General features: G+C 39.9%; 1 protein-coding gene across 2 annotated transcripts in view; it reads right to left on the bottom strand.

Annotated features, from left to right (window-relative positions):
- Window positions 1–449: 449 nt before the first annotated feature.
- LOC139764408 (probable phospholipid-transporting ATPase IIB) overlaps window positions 450–19,950 on the bottom strand; it is a 92,457-nt gene continuing 72,956 nt past the window's right edge. Inside the window, exons 16-19 of one of the 2 annotated variants that reach the window (XR_011716369.1) lie at window positions 19,711–19,877; window positions 13,194–13,394; window positions 2,861–3,100; window positions 1,288–1,426 (exon numbers count right to left, since the gene is read on the bottom strand). Coding sequence is in view for 1 of the 2 variants with exons in the window: in XM_071690969.1 (XP_071547070.1) it covers window positions 2,922–3,100; window positions 13,194–13,394; window positions 19,711–19,877 (547 nt within the window). In the remaining variant the exon portion in view is untranslated. Of the gene's footprint in view, window positions 3,101–13,193; window positions 13,395–19,710; window positions 19,878–19,950 lie in introns of both variants that reach the window. The other variant, XM_071690969.1, reaches the window with a different exon arrangement.

Below are 19,950 nucleotides of genomic sequence, written 5' to 3'. Positions count from 1 at the left end.
TCCCTCAACTGCCACATTACTCACCTTTGCATTCAAATCACCCATCACTATAGCCCAATCTCGTGCATCAAAACTGCTAACACACTCACTCAGCTACTCCCAAAACACTTGCCTCTCATGATCTTTCTTCTCATGCCCAGGTGCATAGGCACCAATAATCACCCATCTCTCTCCATTCACTTCCAGTTTTACCCATATCAATCTAGAGTTTACTTTCTTACACTCTATCACATACTTCCACAACTCCTGTTTCAGTAGTACTACTCCTTCCTTTGCTCTTGTCCTCTCACCAACCCCTGACTTTACACCCAAAACATTCCCAAACCACTCTTCCCCTTTATCCTGGAGCTTCATTTCATTCAGAGCCAAAACATATATATATACATATATAAAGGGGGGCCGAGGATTTTCCCTCTATGGCTAGTCCTCTATTCTTAATGCTCCCTTGCTAATGCGGGTAATGGCAAATATGTATGGAAAAAGAAAAAATATATATCAGTTAATACTCAATATGTAGTTATTGCATTCCCTTGTTTTAGATAAAAAATTCAAGCTGAAGTTTCAATGAAGCAAAATTTGATTTCAAGTTAAAATTCTCAATTAGATTTTTTGTGTTTATCTTGATTTATTGGGAATCAATCTAACATGCAAAATATAATTCACAATGAACAACATATATGTGGTACATAATCTTTTTCAGCCGCTCTATAAATTATGTCTATCTATTCTATCTCTGATGCCCATATCCTCTGGGAACTTCCTCAAGCGGGTAGCCATGTTAAAAGAGTATCCAAAACAGGTGAACTCCAGTGCTGCTTTTCCTTTAGTGCCTCATCCTTCACAGGCAACTGGCAGAGGGCAACTCTATCAGAGTATTTCCAGAGGCTCCTACCAAATACTACTATCTATGCATCTAACTAATGTTTCTGCCTAATGTTACCAGCTGCTATTACTACTACCTAATGCTCCTTCCCTCAACTGCCCCTATCATTCTTTAAGAGACAAGGCTAGCACATAGCACTTACTGCAAGGAAAATCTGGAGTTCAAAAGAATGAGAAATGCAAGTGCTGTCAAGTGTTACGTGATATCTGTCGATAGAATGCCAGTGATCAAGGTGTGAGCGAGGCAGAAAAAAAGACAGTTACCCGAGTCAAAAGTAATGTAGTATTAATGTTAGCAGTAATAATCTAGCAGTATAATATACAGGTAGATATATTATCAATACTAATGAAATTTGTAAAGATGAAAAAGAGTAGGTACTATAATTTATGTTGCATGTTCCTTTTATTTCATATTGTACTTTACTGTACATGTGAGTGTCATTTCCCAATAAATAAAATAAACAAATAAAAGACTGACTTTTTACCTTGCATCTAGCTGGTGTGAGAACCATAACAGAGAGGCCAGGACCTGGGCACAAGGGGCCTAGAGTATATAAAATCAATATGACAGTGCATATCCTGTTTCATTTGCTTTACAAAGCTAGGTGAATAGTAATAACCCAAAGAACAACTAACTAAATATACTGAAGTGCTTTATTATATTGATAACTGTATGCAACAAAATATGTGGTAATAAATCAAGCCTATATTCCTTTGTATCATTCATCATGTATACCATGTATTTTCTTGTTGTACTGGGTTAATCATGTCCATGTTATAAACACATCAGATTTCATTAGCTCTTCAGAAAATGAACACTCCAAGACAAAACAGACTTTTTAAGTCATCCATAAGTTGCTGTATTTCAATGTTTATTGTTTGAATATGCTCTTGCTATAATAACTGTATCTTTGGCTTTGACAATACTAATTCACTGAAAATTATTCTTGAATTTTGGTATATTGACTCTGTGGTTATAGGCCTCAGTGAAGAGCAGAAATTATGTAAAAGAGGCAGTCAGAGCATGAAAAAAAGGACATTTGACTAGAATATTTTGAGAGGATACATACTATGTATCAAGGGATGGTTAAAGGTTTTAAGGCTGGCAATAATTAAAAGCCTAGAATTAAAAATACCACAGGGCCCCAAAACATCTTTTCCTGCCCCAGGTCAATCTCCCACTCTACCTAGCAGGCACTGATGATGCATGAGTGACACTCACCTAATTTTTCTTGAAACTAGTGTCAAAATACAGGATATGCATAAGTGAAACTGCACATTCTGGGACTATGCAAATGGGAGAGGTGTAAAAATATCACTTATCGAGGTTATGGCTGTCATAGTCATTACAATTATTATTAAACATGTAATGGTCAATACAAATGTGATTAACTTTGAACTATGCACTCTACTTACTCCAAACTAACTCATCAGTAAATACTGTGAGTGTCACACAAATATAAGAAAGACCTATAAAAATAAAACCATTTTTCATATTCATTGTCAAGAATGAAGCATTATGGGTTAAGAGTGCACTGTAAAATACCATTTTGATATAAAGCTCCTCAGTATGATTAAGTTTACTTCACTTATCATACGAATGTTACCCACTTTCACAAATATTTAGCCCAGTTCTCAGGCTAAGAAATCCTGCTCCATGGGCAAATACTGTACCTATAAACTGAAAATATTTTCATTTTCAGCTGAAACTCACTGCATTTCACTGTGTCAATCAAATTTACAATTAGTAACAATATTGTTTCAATTTAAATTCAAACACCTTATGACAGTTTTCCTCAAAAACTACCTTATCTCCCCAACTTCATCTCCACAAAAAGCCTGTGCTTTTAAGTCCCATTAGCTTATAACCTGATGATCAAGAAGCCAAAAAATTTCTCGAGTATCTGACAAATTCATATAAGAATATATCCCAAGCTGGAAAACATCTACTTTGCAAAGTAACCTCCATCTCACAAACCATAGTAAATGATGCTGGTGGCAGCAGAATAATTGGAACACCAATGGGAGGCCTCATGGATTCATGGATGTTGCTGAGTTAAGCTGGTGCTCCCAAAGGTATTAAGTTCTTCCAGTTTTGAATAAGTGGGTGGAGTGAATTTTCGACGCAGGAACTTCAGGATGTACAGGGGAAGGCAAGAGACTAATGTGATGACTACTACCTTCCAGAAGAAATCTTTGGATTTGATGAAGTCCCAGTCTGGAAAAAAAAATTATAAAAATTCCATGAAAAGGACATACTACTTTGTTTACCAAAACTAATACCATAAGTATAAGCTACTGTTCTGTTTCACACAGCAGTAATTAATGAACTTGATAGTCAAAGTTCATGCTTATGTTGCCTATTAAAAAATATCAAAATACCTAGGCCATGGGCAACACCTCTCTTAAACCTTAACTGGAATATGCAGTGTTGAAAAAAAGTTTTTCATACAATTATTAAACTGTCCCTATTGCGACTAACCAACAAATATGGAAAGTTAGCAAGAGAAGTCAAACGTAAACACAAACTAGTTACATCATCATCAACACCAACAGACTGTGCTATCTCACCATGAGCTCTCCAAGTGACATGTACGAAAAGGCATTTGTCCTAGCATGGCAAACTAAACAAAGCCTCAGCTCAAACAGTCTAAGTCCACATAAAAGTTATCTATTTCAACATCATTTCATGAGCATGACAGGGTGCCAAGAGTGCAAGTACTCTTACTAAAAGAAAATAGCTTGTGTGCTGGGTAAGAGGCTACCCATTCATCCTCAATTGGACTGTGGTCTCTGAATTTGGGAAGCTATGATATGGGTTGCTGTCTAAATGTATTTCATTACTATGATATACATATAAAACAGTCCCACTGAGAGTATATAAGGAGCTATCAAAAAGAAAAAAAATTCTAAGCACAATATCTATTAATATGCCTATCTATAACTAGTTCCCTTCGGGAACTTCCATTAAGAGGTGGCCATGGTAAAAGAGTCTTCACTTTTCCCTGTCTTTACATGCCTCCCTCGCATACACTATTCCATGCATTCTTACGCAACTTCACTTCTTCCAGTATTCTTCCACTCTATTTCCCCATGTCAGACGTGGCCATCCTCTCACACCAATCCCTTTAAATGTACATTCATACACTCTCCTTGTGAACTCCAAGTCTTGCACTCTTTTCACATACCCAAACCACCTCAAAGTATTAAATTTCACCTACTCTACCACTCCACAATTAATTTCCTATGCAATCCCAGTTGTACCACTTCTCTCATACAATATTTCATTTCATTCTTCACTCCATCTAGTCATACCACATGCTCCTCTAAAACAGCTTATTTCCACAGCCTAAATTCTTGACCTCTGTGACTCATTCCACGTCCATGTTCTGGCTGCATAGGTCAGGCTTGGAAGAACTATGCTGTCTCTCAATCCTCTCTACCCTTCCTCATTGTATCAGGGGACCCAATGACTCTTGTATTCTGTACTGCTTTCTCCTTTATCTCTCCTTCCCTATCCCTAAACTTACTTCTTATATACTTAAATTCTTTCACTTTGTCCAGTCTTTCTCCCTCAATATCCAAAAGTTTAGTACAATTTCTTCTTTAACTTTATACAGTTTTGCAAAATTTATACTTCCAATTTGTTTCCTTTCAAACACCATTACTTTACTCTTACTTGCATTTACCTCCAATTGCCTATACCTACACACATCATCAAACACAATTACAACCTCCTGCATCTCCTCTCCACTCTCAGAAAACAACACAGTATCATGCACACACAGGCTTGCCACTAGCCACCATACCTTACTGCCACACTCCATCTCTGCACTCCCTTTCCCTGGTTTTGCTTTCATCTCTCTTATCACTATATTCATAGGTCTATCAAAAAGCCACTGTGACATCACAGCCCAGCCTTATGCCAGTATGTGAACTGAAACATTTTTCTCTTAAGTCTCCACCTACTCTTATATATGCATTTACTCCTCTATAGAAGGCTTCCACACCATCGAACAGTTGTCCCCCTATCCTATATATCCTTAACACATCCCATAAAACATTCCGCTTGACTTTGTCATACGCTTTCTCCAGATCCATAAAAAATGCATACAACTTCTAAACCTTCACTAAATACTTTTTCACAGTCACCTTTACCACAAAAATCTGATCCACACATCCCATACCTTTCCTAAAACCCTCCTTGCTCCTCACTTATTCTGCATTCAGTCACTTTCATCATTCTATCAATCAACATTCTTTCATACATTTTTCCTGGAGTACTCAGTGGGCTTATTCCCCTAAAATTGATACATACATATTTAGAACCTTTTCCTTTGAATAAAGAAATAGTAATAGCTTTCACCCAATCCTCAGGCACAACCTTCTGTTTCCATGCTATATCACATATCACACTTTCTCCTTCATACTTCAGCATTTCAGCCATAATCCTACCCACTCCAGGTGCCTTTCCCTACCTTCAGCCTCATTATTGCCCATTTTACCTCACTTTTTGTTATGTGCCCTTGCACTTGTATCCCCCTCCTTCCATCCTCCATACCCATGCACATAACAACTGTTGCCTCACCTCCCACATTCATCAGTTCTTCAAAATACTCTTTCTAGCTTCCTTTCTCATCTTCCTCTTGATTCAGTGACTCCCCTTCCTTACTTCTCACATTAACATTTCCACTCTTAAATCAATCTCTTTCCTTTTTCACCTCCTTCAAGTACAATTTCTTATTTTCCCTGAATGTTTCACTCAACTTTCTTCCGAATCTTCATCTACTCTTTCTTTGCTTTCCTCCATTGGCTTAACACATCTAAAATTCTTCCATACTCTACTACATGCAATTCTCTTCTCTTCCATAGCATTTCTGGTCTCTTGTCTATTCAAGGCTTTCACTCTCTCTTCCTTCTCCTCTCTTCTCGTTGAAGAATGTGTGAGAAATAGTTAGAAGAACAGATGGATTTTTACGTAGCATATATGAATCTGGAGAAGGCATATGATTGGGTGGAAGTGTGGAAGGTCCTACGAGTATATGGTGCAGGAAGTAAGCTGCTAGAAGCAATGAAAAGTTATTAAAGTTACCAAAGGTTATTATGTTTAGTAGGGCTGAGGGACAAGTTAACTGGGAAGTAAATTTGAATGGAGAAAAACTGGAGGAAGTGAAATGTTTCAGCAGTGAATGGAACCATGAAAGTGGAAGTGAGTAACAGGGTAAGAGAGGGGGCGAAGATTCTGGGAGTGATGAAGAATTAGTGGAAGGAGAGAATGTTATCTCAGAGAGCAAAAATAGGTATGTTTAGAAGAATAATAGTTCCTACAATTTTATATGGTTGTGAGGCATGGGCTATTGATAGGGTTGTATGGAGGGTGGATATGTTGTAAATGAAATGTTTGAGGACAATATGTGGTGTGAGGTGGTTTGATCGAGTAAGTAATGAAAGGGTAAGAGAGATGTGTGGTAATAAAAAGAAAGTAGTTGAGAGAGCAGGAGACGGTGTGTTGAAGTGTTTTGGACATATAGAGAGAATGAGTGAGGAAAGATTGACAAAGAGGATATATGTGTCAGAGGTGGAGGGAACATGGAGAAGCAAGAGACCAAACTGGAAGTGGAAAGATGGAGTGAAAAAGATTTTGATCGATCGGGGCTTGATCATACAGGAGGGTGAGGGGCATGCAAGGAATAGAGTGAACTGGAACGATGTTGTATACCGGGGTCAATGTGCTGTCAAAGGACTGAAGCAGGGCATATGAAACATCTGAGGTAAACCATGGAAAGGTCTGTAGGGCCTAGATGTGGATAGGTAGCTGTGGTTTTGGTGCATTACACATGACAGCTAGAGACTGAGTGTGGATGAATGTGGCCTTTTTTGTCTGTATTCCTGGAGCCACCTTTCTGAAGCAGAAGGTAGCGATGCTGTTTTCTGTGGGGCACAGTGGTGACAAGAATGGATGAAGGCAAGCAAGTATGAATGTGTAAAGTGTATATCAATCTATCTATCTATCTATATCTCTGATGCCTAATTGGAATTCCCTTAAAGGGATATATATGAATATGTATGTGTATGTACATGTATGTATTGTACATGTATGCGCATGTATGTAAATATGTGTGTATATGAGTGGATGGGTCTTTCTTCTGTTTCCTGGTGCTACCTTGTGCGGAAATGAGTGACAAGGTGAGGGAGGAGGTGAAGGTTCTTGGAGTGATGAAGAAAGTGTGGAGGGAGAAAACATTATCTCGGAGTGCAAAAATGAGTATGTTTGAAGGAATAGTAGTTCCAACAATGTTATGTGGTTGTGAGGCATGGGCTGGATGTGTTGGAAATGAAATGTATGAGGACAATATGTGGTATAAGGTGGTTTGATCAAATAAGTAATGAAAGGGTAAGAGAGATCTGTGGAGATAAAAAGTGTGGTTAAGAGAGCAGAAGAGGGTGTGTTGAAATGGTTTGGACATATGGAGAGAATGAGTGAGAAAAGATTGACAAAGAGGATATATGTGTCAGAGGTGAAGGGAACAAGGAGAAGCAGGAGACGAAACTGGAGGAGGTAGGATGGAGTGAAAAAGAGTCTGAGCGATTGGGGCCTGAACATACAGGAAGGTGAGAGGCATGCAAGGAATAGAGTGAATTGGAACAATGTGGTATACTAGGGTAGACATGCTGTCAATGGACTGAACCAGGGCATGTGAAGTGTCTGGGGTAAACCATGGAAAGGTCTGTGGGGCCGGGATGTGGATAGGGAGCTGCAGTGTTGGTGACAGCTAGAGACTGAGTGTGAACGAATGTGGCCTTTCTGTCTGTATTCCTGGCACTACCTCAATGAAGCAGGGGATAGCAATGCTGTTTTCCTGTGGGACGGGGTAGTGACAGGAATGAATGAAGGCAAGCAAGTATGAATATGTACATGTGTATGTATGTAATGTCTGCATAAGTGTATGTATATGTATGTATGTGTGTGTAAGTGGGTGTAAATGTATAAATATGTGTATATTAGTGGATGGGCCATTCTTTGTCTGTTTCCAGGTGCTACCTAGCTGACACAGGAAACAGCGATTATGTACAATAAATATAAAAATATAATAGTAATTTTTTTTTTCTTGCTTTGTCGCTGTCTCCCGCGTTTGCGAGGTACCGCAAGGAAACAGACGAAAGAAATGGCCCAACCCACCCCCATACACATGTATATACATACGTCCACACACGCAAATATACATACCTACACAGCTTTCCATGGTTTACCCCAGACGCTTCACATGCCTTGATTCAATCCACTGACAGCACGTCAACCCCGGTATACCACATCGATCCAATTCACTCTATTCCTTGCCCTCCTTTCACCCTCCTGCATGTTCAGGCCCCTGATCACACAAAATCTTTTTCACTCCATCTTTCCACCTCCAATTTCGTCTCCCACTTCTCCTTGTTCCCTCCACCTCCGACACATATATCCTCTTGGTCAATCTTTCCTCACTCATCCTCTCCATGTGCCCAAACCATTTCAAAACACCCTCTTCTGCTCTCTCAACCACGCTCTTTTTATTTCCACACATCTCTCTTACCCTTACGTTACTTACTCGATCAAACCACCTCACACCACACATTGTCCTCAAACATCTCATTTCCAGCACATCCATCCTCCTGCGCACAACTCTATCCACAGCCCATGCCTCGCAACCATACAACATTGTTGGAACCACTATTCCTTCAAACATACCCATTTTTGCTTTCCGAGATAATGTTCTCGACTTCCACACATTCTTCAAGGCTCCCAGGATTTTCGCCCCCTCCCCCACCCTATGATCCACTTCCGCTTCCATGGTTCCATCCGCTGCCAGATCCTCTCCCAGATATCTAAAACACTTTACTTCTTCCAGTTTTTCTCCATTCAAACTTACCTCCCAATTGACTTGACCCTCAACCCTACTGTACCTAATAACCTTGCTCTTATTCACATTTACTCTTAACTTTCTTCTTTCACACACTTTACCAAACTCAGTCACCAGCTTCTGCAGTTTCTCACAAGAATCAGCCGCCAGCGCTATATCATCAGCGAACAACAACTGACTCACTTCCCAAGCTCTCTCATCCCCAACGGACTTCATACTTGCCCCTCTTTCCAAAACTCTTGCATTCACCTCCCTAACAACCCCATCCATAAACAAATTAAACAACCATGGAGACATCACACACCCCTGCCGCAAACCTACATTCACTGAGAACCAATCACTTTCCTCTCTTCCTACACGTACACATGCCTTACATCCTCGATAAAAACTTTTCACTGCTTCTAACAACTTGCCTCCCACACCATATATTCTTAATACCTTCCACAGAGCATCTCTATCAACTCTATCATATGCCTTCTCCAGATCCATAAATGCTACATACAAATCCATTTGCTTTTCTAAGTATTTCTCACATACATTCTTCAAAGCAAACACCTGATCCACACATCCTCTACCACTTCTGAAACCACACTGCTCTTCCCCAATCTGCTGCTCTGTACATGCCTTCACCCTCTCAATCAATACCCTCCCATATAATTTACCAGGAATACTCAACAAACTTATACCTCTGTAATTTGAGCACTCACTCTTATCCCCTTTGCCTTTGTACAATGGCACTATGCACGCATTCCGCCAATCCTCAGGCACCTCACCATGAGTCATACATACATTAAATAATGATGATAGAGTGGCAGATATAGGGTGTTTTGGTCGAGGTGGTGTGCAAAGTGAGAGGGTTAGGGAAAATGATTTGGTAAACAGAGAAGAGGTAGTAAAAGCTTTGTGGAAGATGAAAGCCGGCAAGGCAGCAGGTTTGGATGGTATTGCAGTGGAATTTATTAAAAAAGGGGGTGACTGTATTGTTGACTGGTTGGTAAGGTTATTTAATGTATGTATGGCTCATGGTGAGGTGCCTGAGGATTGGCGGAATGCGTGCATAGTGCCATTGTACAAAGGCAAAGGGGATAAGAGTGAGTGCTCAAATTACAGAGGTATAAGTTTGTTGAGTATTCCTGGTAAATTATATGGGAGGGTATTGATTGAGAGGGTGAAGGCATGTACAGAGCAGCAGATTGGGGAAGAGCAGTGTGGTTTCAGAAGTGGTAGAGGATGTGTGGATCAGGTGTTTGCTTTGAAGAATGTATGTGAGAAATACTTAGAAAAGCAAATGGATTTGTATGTAGCATTTATGGATCTGGAGAAGGCATATGATAGAGTTGATAGAGATGCTCTGTGGAAGGTATTAAGAATATATGGTGTGGGAGGAATGTTGTTAGAAGCAGTGAAAAGTTTTTATCGAGGATGTAAGGCATGTGTACGTGTAGGAAGAGAGGAAAGTGATTGGTTCTCAGTGAATGTAGGTTTGCGGCAGGGGTGTGTGATGTCTCCATGGTTGTTTAATTTGTTTATGGATGGGGTTGTTAGGGAGGTGAATGCAAGAGTTTTGGAAAGAGGGGCAAGTATGAAGTCTGTTGGGGATGAGAGAGCTTGGGAAGTGAGTCAGTTGTTGTTCGCTGATGATACAGCGCTGGTGGCTGATTCATGTGAGAAACTGCAGAAGCTGGTGACTGAGTTTGGTAAAGTGTGTGAAGAAGAAAGTTAAGAGTAAATGTGAATAAGAGCAAGGTTATTAGGTACAGTAGGGTTGAGGGTCAAGTCAATTGGGAGGTGAGTTTGAATGGAGAAAAACTGGAGGAAGTGAAGTGTTTTAGATATCTGGGAGTGGATCTGGTAGCGGATGGAACCATGGAAGCGGAAGTCGATCATAGGGTGGGGGAGGGGGCGAAAATTCTGGGGGCCTTGAAGAATGTGTGGAAGTCGAGAACATTATCTCGGAAAGCAAAAATGGGTATGTTTGAAGGAATAGTGGTTCCAACAATGTTGTATGGTTGCGAGGCGTGGACTATGGATAGAGTTGTGCGCAGGAGGATGGATGTGCTGGAAATGAGATGTTTGAGGACAATGTGTGGTGTGAGGTGGTTTGATCGAGTGAGGTAACGTAAGGGTAAGAGAGATGTGTGGAAATAAAAAGAGCGTGGTTGAGAGAGCAGAAGAGGGTGTTTTGAAGTGGTTTGGGCACATGGAGAGGATGAGTGAGGAAAGATTGACCAAGAGGATATATGTGTCGGAGGTGGAGGGAACAAGGAGAAGAGGGAGACCAAATTGGAGGTGGAAAGATGGAGTGAAAAAGATTTTGTGTGATCGGGGCCTGAACATGCAGGAGGGTGAAAGGAGGGCAAAGAATAGAGTGAATTGGAGCGATGTGGTATACCGGGGTTGACGTGCTGTCAGTGGATTGAATCAAGGCATGTGAAGCGTCTGGGGTAAACCATGGAAAGCTGTGTAGGTATGTATATTTGCGTGTGTGGACGTATGTATATACATGTGTATGGGGGGGGGGTTGGGCCATTTCTTTCGTCTGTTTCCTTGCGCTACCTCGCAAACGTGGGAGACAGCGACAAAGTATAATAATATAATAATAATAATCTTACAATTTTGGATATTTTAATTCTTTAAAAAAATGAATTCCACTCCTAACCATTGCTGTTGAAGCTGCATACAAGTCCAAATAGCCAATCAATCTAGCATGGCTGAATATTGGACGTACAAGACTGATTGATGGATAGTTAATGGTGGGAGATCAACCTTTACTCTGTGCCATTACCGATGGTTCATATTGTGAAAACGTATGTGGTATTTTGAGTACCTAAAACAAAATTCTATCCTTTCTCTACACTCAAGAGACTATAGAAAAAGATTATGACATCCTAAATTTGAATGGTTTCTTGAAGAAAATCAATATCTTTTTTTACTAAAGATCTGATTTTAATACTTTTGATTGTATATTTGATGATTTTATCATCTTAACTTTTCAAAAAAACTAATGTACTAATAATTTTTCGAGTCCTTTTTCAAATATCTTACTTTTTTACAATTATAATATCTTAATATATCCCTGGGGATAGGGGAGAAAGAATACTTCCCACGTATTCCCTGCGTGTCGTAGAAGGCGTCTAAAAGGGAAGGGAGCGGGGGGCTGGAAATCCTTCCCTCTCGTTTTTTTTTAATTTTCCAAAAGAAGGAACAGAGAAGGGGGTCAGGTGAGGATATTCCCTCTAAGGCTCCGTCCTCTGTTCTTGGCGCTACCTCGCTAATGCGGGAAATGGCGAATAGTATTAAAGAAAGAAAAGAAATATCTTAATATAAAAAAAGTCTGCTACTAATTACCTGTGTTGTTGCCATGGCACACAATTCTAAATAATCAATCTAGTTGGAGGTTAGGGGTTAGTTATGGAGTGATTTGGGTCGGACGGGAAATATTGTAGAGAAAATATTGGCAGTGTACTTCCTATATTTATGAGCCTAAGAACAGGCTGACAGGATCTGTCTACATAAAAGTTTGAATACTTATCAAATAAGATGATGCATTCAAAGACTGTGAAGGAATTCATAGGCACAAATGAGTAAGGAAACATTTTGGAATGTGAGTAGCTCAGAGGAACTGCAAACTGCTATGTAGGAAACTGAAAAACTGTATGAGATAAACTGAAAAAGGGAATTCACAGAGTAGATCTGTTTGGGTCCTAGCAACATGGAAAGTGTTCAAATTTCCAAGTAACTAAGGATTGATCTTCTTATAATGAAGGAATTTACAGTAGCATAATTGACTGGGTGAGGAAGGAAAGGGTAGCTGCTAATAGCCTATGGAGGTAAAGATGAGATTTCTCACATGTGATGAAGTTCCAGAGGGTACAGTTTAGCTTAATATATGGCAAAAGATTGAAACACTGGTCAGTAGTGTCAGAATGTCAGTACAATAGGTGAATACATACTTCATAATGCTTATCAGAAAGATCAGATTAAATACAATGTCAGAATTAGGTATGGAACAAAGAGAGTAGCTACAAAAGTGATGAATGAAATTCTGAGATGTTTTGGACATAAAGAGAGGGATCTTGAAGGCATAAAAGAGTGAAATGAAAGAAAGGTGAGGGATAGGAGGATCATGGGTAAAGTGGGAAGTCTGAATGAGCGACTGTGTGGCCGACATGAATATAAACTTGGGCATCTGATAAGAATTATGTAAAGTGAGAAACATGGATGAGACACAGCATATGCCTTTCTTTTTGCTTGTGGAAGACTGCATATCAATCAATTAAAGCCAGATGGATATCATGGAGTTTTGTGAAAAGGCAAGACTACCTATTTGTTCCATATCTTACAGAAAAGTTTGTATTATTGTACTTGGAGTCTACATTTTCTCACAGTAAAGATGATGACTCATAAACTTACCAAAGTAATGCATGAAGATGACAGACAAGGCATAAAAGCCAAGTGAGAGAAATTGTGCAACAATCATGAGAGGATGCCACGTCCGCACCGTAAGACCCACCATGAGCAGCTCCGTTAGGATCAGTGAAGTAAAGCTGATACTTACAACATGAATCAACTCATCCTCAAACAACAGCATTGCACCATACATAAGCACACCACCTATTGAAAAAAGAATGTTGCTAGTCAATTCTTAATTGCCTGATTTGAAGTAAATATATGTTTGCATCTTTTTGGACTGAAAAATGTGATTTGCCTCTCCACTCATATAAAAGGAACTGTTGGAATACTTCAGAAATTCAGAAGGAATCTGAAAGGAGACTGGTTGTCTGGTCATTTTGATAGAATATGTGTACAAGAACTGCTACCAACATATACAAATATTTACTGTTTTTCACTCTTGATTACTGTTTCCCACATTAGTGAGGTAGCACCAGGAACAGACAAAGACTGGCCACATCTGCTCACATCCATTCTATAGCTGTCACTGCACCAAAACCACAGATCCCTATCCACAACTAGGCCTCACACACCTTTCAATGGTTTACCCTAAATGCTTCACATGCCATGGTTCAGTCATTCCAAATCACTCTATCCCATGCATGTCATTCCCCCTCTTGCATGTTCAGGCCCTGATCACTCAAAATCTTTCTCAGTCCATCCTTATATCACCAATTTGTCTCCCTGTTCTCCTTGTTCTCTTCATTTCTGACATATATATCCTCTTTGTCAACCTTTCCTCACTCATTCCCTGCATATGTCCAAACCATTTCAGCATGCTCTCTTCTGCCCTCTCAACCATACTCTTTCTATTACCACACATCTCCCTTACCCTTACATTATTTACTCAATCAAACACTAACACTACATACTGTCCTCAAACATTTCATTTCCAACACATCCACCCGCCTCCTTACATCCTCATGATACTCTAGGAATTACTATTCCTTCAAACATACTCATTTTTGCCCTCCCAGATAATGCTCTCTCTTTCCACACATTCTTCAGTGCTCCCAGAACATTCGCCTATGACTCACTTCAACTTCCATGGTTCCACTCACTGCCATGTCCACTCCCAGATATCTAAAACACTTGCACTTCCTCCAATTTTTCTCCATTCAAACTCACATCCCAACTAATCTGTCCCTCAACCCTCCTGAACCTAATAATTTGCTTATATTCACATTCACTCTTAACATTTTCCTTTCACACACTCTTCAAAATGCAGTCACCAACTTCTCAAGTTTCTCACTCAAATCTGCTAACAGTGCTGTATCATCAGCAAACAATAACTGAATTACTTTCCAGTCCCTCTTATCCCCTACTGACTGAATATTCGCCCCCTCTCCAATACACTCGCATTTGCCTCCTTCACCACCCCTTCCATAAACAAACTGAATGATCATGGGGACATCACACACTCCTGCAGCAGACCAACCATTCACTCTTCTCTCTTCCTACTCTCACAGAAGCCTTACACTCTTGATAAAAGCTTCTCACTACTTCCACAAAACATATCTATCAACCCAGTCATGTGCTTTCACCAGATCCATAAATGTCACATACAAATACATATTTTTCTATTTCTCGCGCACATTCTTTAAAGCAAACACCTGATCCACACATTCTCTGCCACTTCTAAAACCACATTGCGCCTCTCCAATCTGATGTTCTGTACATACCTTCACCTTCTCAGTCAATACCCTTCCATACAACTCACCAGGTAATACTCAACAAACATATACCTCTGTAGTTTGAACACACCTTTGCTTCCTTTGCCTTTATACACTGGCACTATACATGCATTCCACCAATCCTCAGGCACATTACCATGATTCATAAATACATTAAAAACCCTTACCAACCAATCAATAACAAAGTCAATCCCTTTTTCAATAAATTCAACTGCAATACCATCCATTCCACCAGCCTTGTTGCATTTCGTCTACCACAAAGATTTCACTACCTCTTATCTCTTCACCAAACCACTCTCCATAACTCTCTCACTTCACATACCACCCTGACCAAATCACCCTGCATCTGTCACTCTACCATAAAACACATGTAACAATCCTTCAAAATGCCCACTCCCTCTCCTCCCCACTTCATCACTAATACTGGGCTTGTACACCAAAACTGCTGACACACTCATTCAGCTGCCCCCAAAACATTTGCCTCATGATCTTTCTTCTCATGGCTAGGTGCATAAGCACCAATAATCTAATATCACATGCCATCCAGTTTCAGTTTTACCTACATCAATATAGACTTTTCTTCTTCCACTCTATTACACACTTCAACTACTCCTGCCTCAGGATTAGTGCTAGTCCTTCCTTAGCTCTTGTCCTGTCACCAACCCATGAATTTACTCCCAAGACATTTCCAAATCATTCTTCCCCTTTATCCTTGATCTTTGTTCTAATCAGAGCAGTACATCCAGGTTTCTTTCTTCAACATACAACCTATCTCTCCTCTCTTCTCATCTTGGTTACATCCACATACATTCAGACATCCCAGTCTGAGCCTTCAAGGAGGATGAGCACTCCCTGTCTGTTTCCCTCTCTGTTTCCTATTTTAGAAATTGAAACACTGTGCTGCACTTCATCTTATACAATACTTTCAATACCCCTTCTTTTTCAACTTACCACTTTCCATGACTCTCATACTTAGCATTTCTCCTAGTCATGAACACATCCCACATCTACCATCCATTCATCAAACACAGTTAACAACTCTTCACTTCATTCCTGCCTGTTATCACTTCCTCATCTTCCCTCTTCAAAGATGTTCTGATTTATTCTCTTGTTTTCTCAAAGTACTAACATCATACTAAAACATTTTCAAACTCTCCCTGAACTTTGCTGATATTTGCTTACCCTAACTCTCATCCGCACCTCTTTACCAGCCCCTGCACCCTTCTCTTGACCTCCTACCACTTTCCTTGTGCATCTCCCAGTCACATGCACTCCTTCTCAGTAAAAAATACCCAACCACCTCTCTTCTCTGTTTTCCTAGCAAATTAATTTTCTTATCACCACTAATTACCCTTTCTCAACCATCCATCTATCATCTTCCACATGCCTTGCACATGTAAGCAGCACTTTACTAAACACCTATTTCCCATCCACTCCCCTAGCTTCATTGGCTCTCATCTTTTATCATTATACACTCAAGCCCTCTTGGTATCTCTTCTTGCAAGCCTCTTTTCCAATTTCACACAATTTCACAAACCTCTTCCCACCGATATCATTTCCTCTTTTCCTAGAGAGTTTACAAACCTTTGCCTTCACCTCCTTCGAGCAATGATTGGAAATCCCATCAGCTGCTGCTCTCGACACATTCAGATCCACAAAGCTCACCTTTGCAAGCCTTTCAATTAGTCTGTGATCCAATAATGCCCCCTTATCTTTCATACTCACTTATGTATACTTATGCATGTTCTTTTCAAACCAGGTATTCCCAATCACCAGTCCTTTTTCATTCCACAACTCCACAAGTTGTTCACCATTTCTGATTACCTTATCTAATATCCCATGTACTTTAATTATACTATCAACAGCCACATTACCCACCCTTGCACTGAAATCATCCATCAGTAATACCCAATCCTATGCATCAAAATTGCTGACACTCTCACTCAACTCCTACCAAAATACTACCATCCCTTTCTTAGTCCTCTCCTTTTCAGGTGAATAAACACTAGTTATTGCATATCCATTTATCTATCTATGTCTCTGATGCCTGTTTCCTTCAGGAACTTCCACAAAGGAGTGGCCGTGGAAAAGGAATCTCCATAACTAGCAAACTCCAGCATCACTTTTTAGTCTTTAGTGCCTCGCCCTAAACAGACAACTGGCAGAGAACAACTCATGCACAGTGTTTCCAGAGGCTCACACATTATGTTCCTACCAACTGCTTCTACCTAATATGTTTACCTTATATTATTATTTTATTTTATTTCTATTTTGCTTTGTCGCTGTCTCCAGCGTTTGCGAGGTAGCGCAAGGAAACAGACAAAAGAAATGGCCTAACCCACCCCCATACACAATGTATATACATACACGTCCACACACGCAAATATACATACCTATACATCTCAATGTACATATATATATACACACACAGACACATACATACATACCCATGCACACAATTCACACTGTCTGCCTTTATTCATTCCCATCGCCACCTCGCCACACATGGAATACCATCCCCCTCCCCCCTCATGTGTGCGAGGTAGCACTAGGAAAAGACAACAAAGGCCCCATTCGTTCACACTCAGTCTCTAGCTGTCATGCAATAATGCCCGAAAACCACAGCTCTCTTTCCACATCCAGGCCCCACACAACTTTCCATGGTTTACCCCAGACGCTTCACATGCCCTGATTCAATCCGCTGACAGCACGTCAACCCCGATATACCACCTCGATCCAATTCACTCTATTCCTTGCACTCCTTTCACCCTCCTGCATGTTCAGGCCCCGATCACACAAAATCTTTTTCACTCCATCTTTCCACCTCCAATTTGGTCTCCCACTTCTCCTCGTTCCCTCCACCTCCGACACATATATCCTCTTGGTCAATCTTTCCTCACTCATTCTCTCCATGTGCCCAAACCATTTCAAAACACCCTCTTCTGCTCTCTCAACCACACTCTTTTTATTTCCACACATCTCTCTTACCCTTACATTACTTACTCGATCAAACCACCTCACACCACACATTGTCCTCAAACATCCCATTTCCAGCACATCCACCCTCCTGCGCACAACTCTATCCATAGCCCAAGCCTCGCAACCATACAACATTTACCTTATGTTCCAACTAATTACTTTTACCTAATGCTTCCACCTAACATTCCTACCTACTACTCCTACCTAATGCTCCTGTCCAATATTCCTACCTACTTCTAACTATTTCTCCAACCATTTTGTCATAAGGTAGGGCTAACACTTAGTGCTCACTACATGAAAAATCTAGCTTTACAAAAAAGAACGAGTTGTGTAAGTTAACATTTGTTAAGTTTTATGTGTGACAACGAGAACTGTATGTTTGTGGCCACAATGCCAGCAATAAATATGTGGTGAAACAGCAAGAAAAGACAGCTACCTGGGTCAGAAAAATGCAACTTGACAGCCACTGAAGTGCTGGCTCATTACACAGCTGTCACTAGCCCTCCCATTACCCAGGCAGGTAGCAATATACCTCCCTGGTTGGTGGATGCCTACCAACTCCTACCTATCTACTACCCAGTTATCACTCACTTTTCATAATCCACTTTCATCCCTATCTGAATCAGTTTGAAGCTCACTTCCTTGCACTCTTTCATATACTACCACAATTCTACCTTCAGCAGCAGTGCTACCCCTTACTTAGTTTTTACCATCACACAAACAACCGACTTCACCTTTAAGACATTTCCAATTCATTCTTTCTCCTTCTCCTTTGGTTTTGTTTTTGTCAGAGCTAGAACATCCAGGTTCCTCTCACCAAATACGCTATCTATTTTTCTCCTCTTGGTTACATCAACCCTATTCTGAACCTTTGAGAAAGATGAGTGCTCCTTGCTTAGCTTCTTCTGTTCCAACATTTAAAAATCAGAAGTGATTTAGGTTTCAAATGAGGCTGATCTGCTGAAAAGAGTTTTTACAAAACTCTAGATGAAGCTATTTTGCTTTTTCTTAAAATAGTGAATCCTGCAAGAAAAAGGAAGCACCATAGATAAATTTTTTCTTATAAAAAGTATGGTTAGTATGAAGTCAGAAGAATGAAGATACAAAGAAAGACAACTTGAAAATCTTGTCAATTGCTGAAAGCAGTGTTCATCATCTACACTTTCTTTCTTTTGATTTTCCTTATGTTTAGCAAAGCATTAAATTAGCAGGATGACATCAAAGTAGGTTCAAACAAAAAAATCCTGAGGATACTGGAATCATTCTGCTGCTTAGCTGAAATGAAGAGCATGGACATGACTGGAATCAAATGAAGAACACTATGCAATAAAAGTGAAATTATCCAGGGAAAAAAATACAATTAAGATGCAAACCTAAGTAACTCTAAAAAAAAAAAGGGGTAATGACCAAAATTCTGATGGATATGTGTCTGAGAGACACTAATGTAGGACAAATTGACAGAAACATGAGCTAGATAAAATGAAAAAGCTTTATAAGGGACATTCAGGTACAGGAATAAGATACTTTATGTTAAGATAGTTTAGAGATTTGGGACAGTTAACCTGTATAAATATGAAAAAGAACAGGATAGAAAGGGGATTACAGGTAAGAAAATATATATAAAAAGAGAAATACAAGCACAAAGATAAATACATCTGGCATATCTTTCCTTATATTATACGTTTAAGAGAAAATAAATCTTATGTCAGGAGAGTCCTGACAGCCCCTTACTTTGTCCCTGTACCTGAAAAAGTTTCTAAGGCCAAGAATGTAGCAGACGTACTTTTGACATAACTATTACCTACCTTGGTACATACTAATTAGCACCCAAACAAAGAAGGTCTTGTAGGACAAAGACCTTCCTTTAGTGAGGTCTTTATACAGCTCAGGGTATGTGAGAGCTATATTTGGGGACACATCCTGATCGAGGACCAGAGAAAACACAGGGAAGTTCGTGTAAAAGGTAGCATATCTGTAAGAAATAGAAATATTAAAAGTTAAAGAAATCACCTCTTTTATCTACAATCACCCCAAGATGAATTTGT

The sequence above is a fragment of the Panulirus ornatus genome, chromosome 49, assembly GCF_036320965.1.
Source record: "Panulirus ornatus isolate Po-2019 chromosome 49, ASM3632096v1, whole genome shotgun sequence".
Taxonomy (NCBI): Eukaryota; Metazoa; Arthropoda; class Malacostraca; order Decapoda; family Palinuridae; genus Panulirus; species Panulirus ornatus.
Note: the sequence above shows the minus strand (reverse complement) of the source record. Positions and strands in the feature narration are given on the sequence as shown.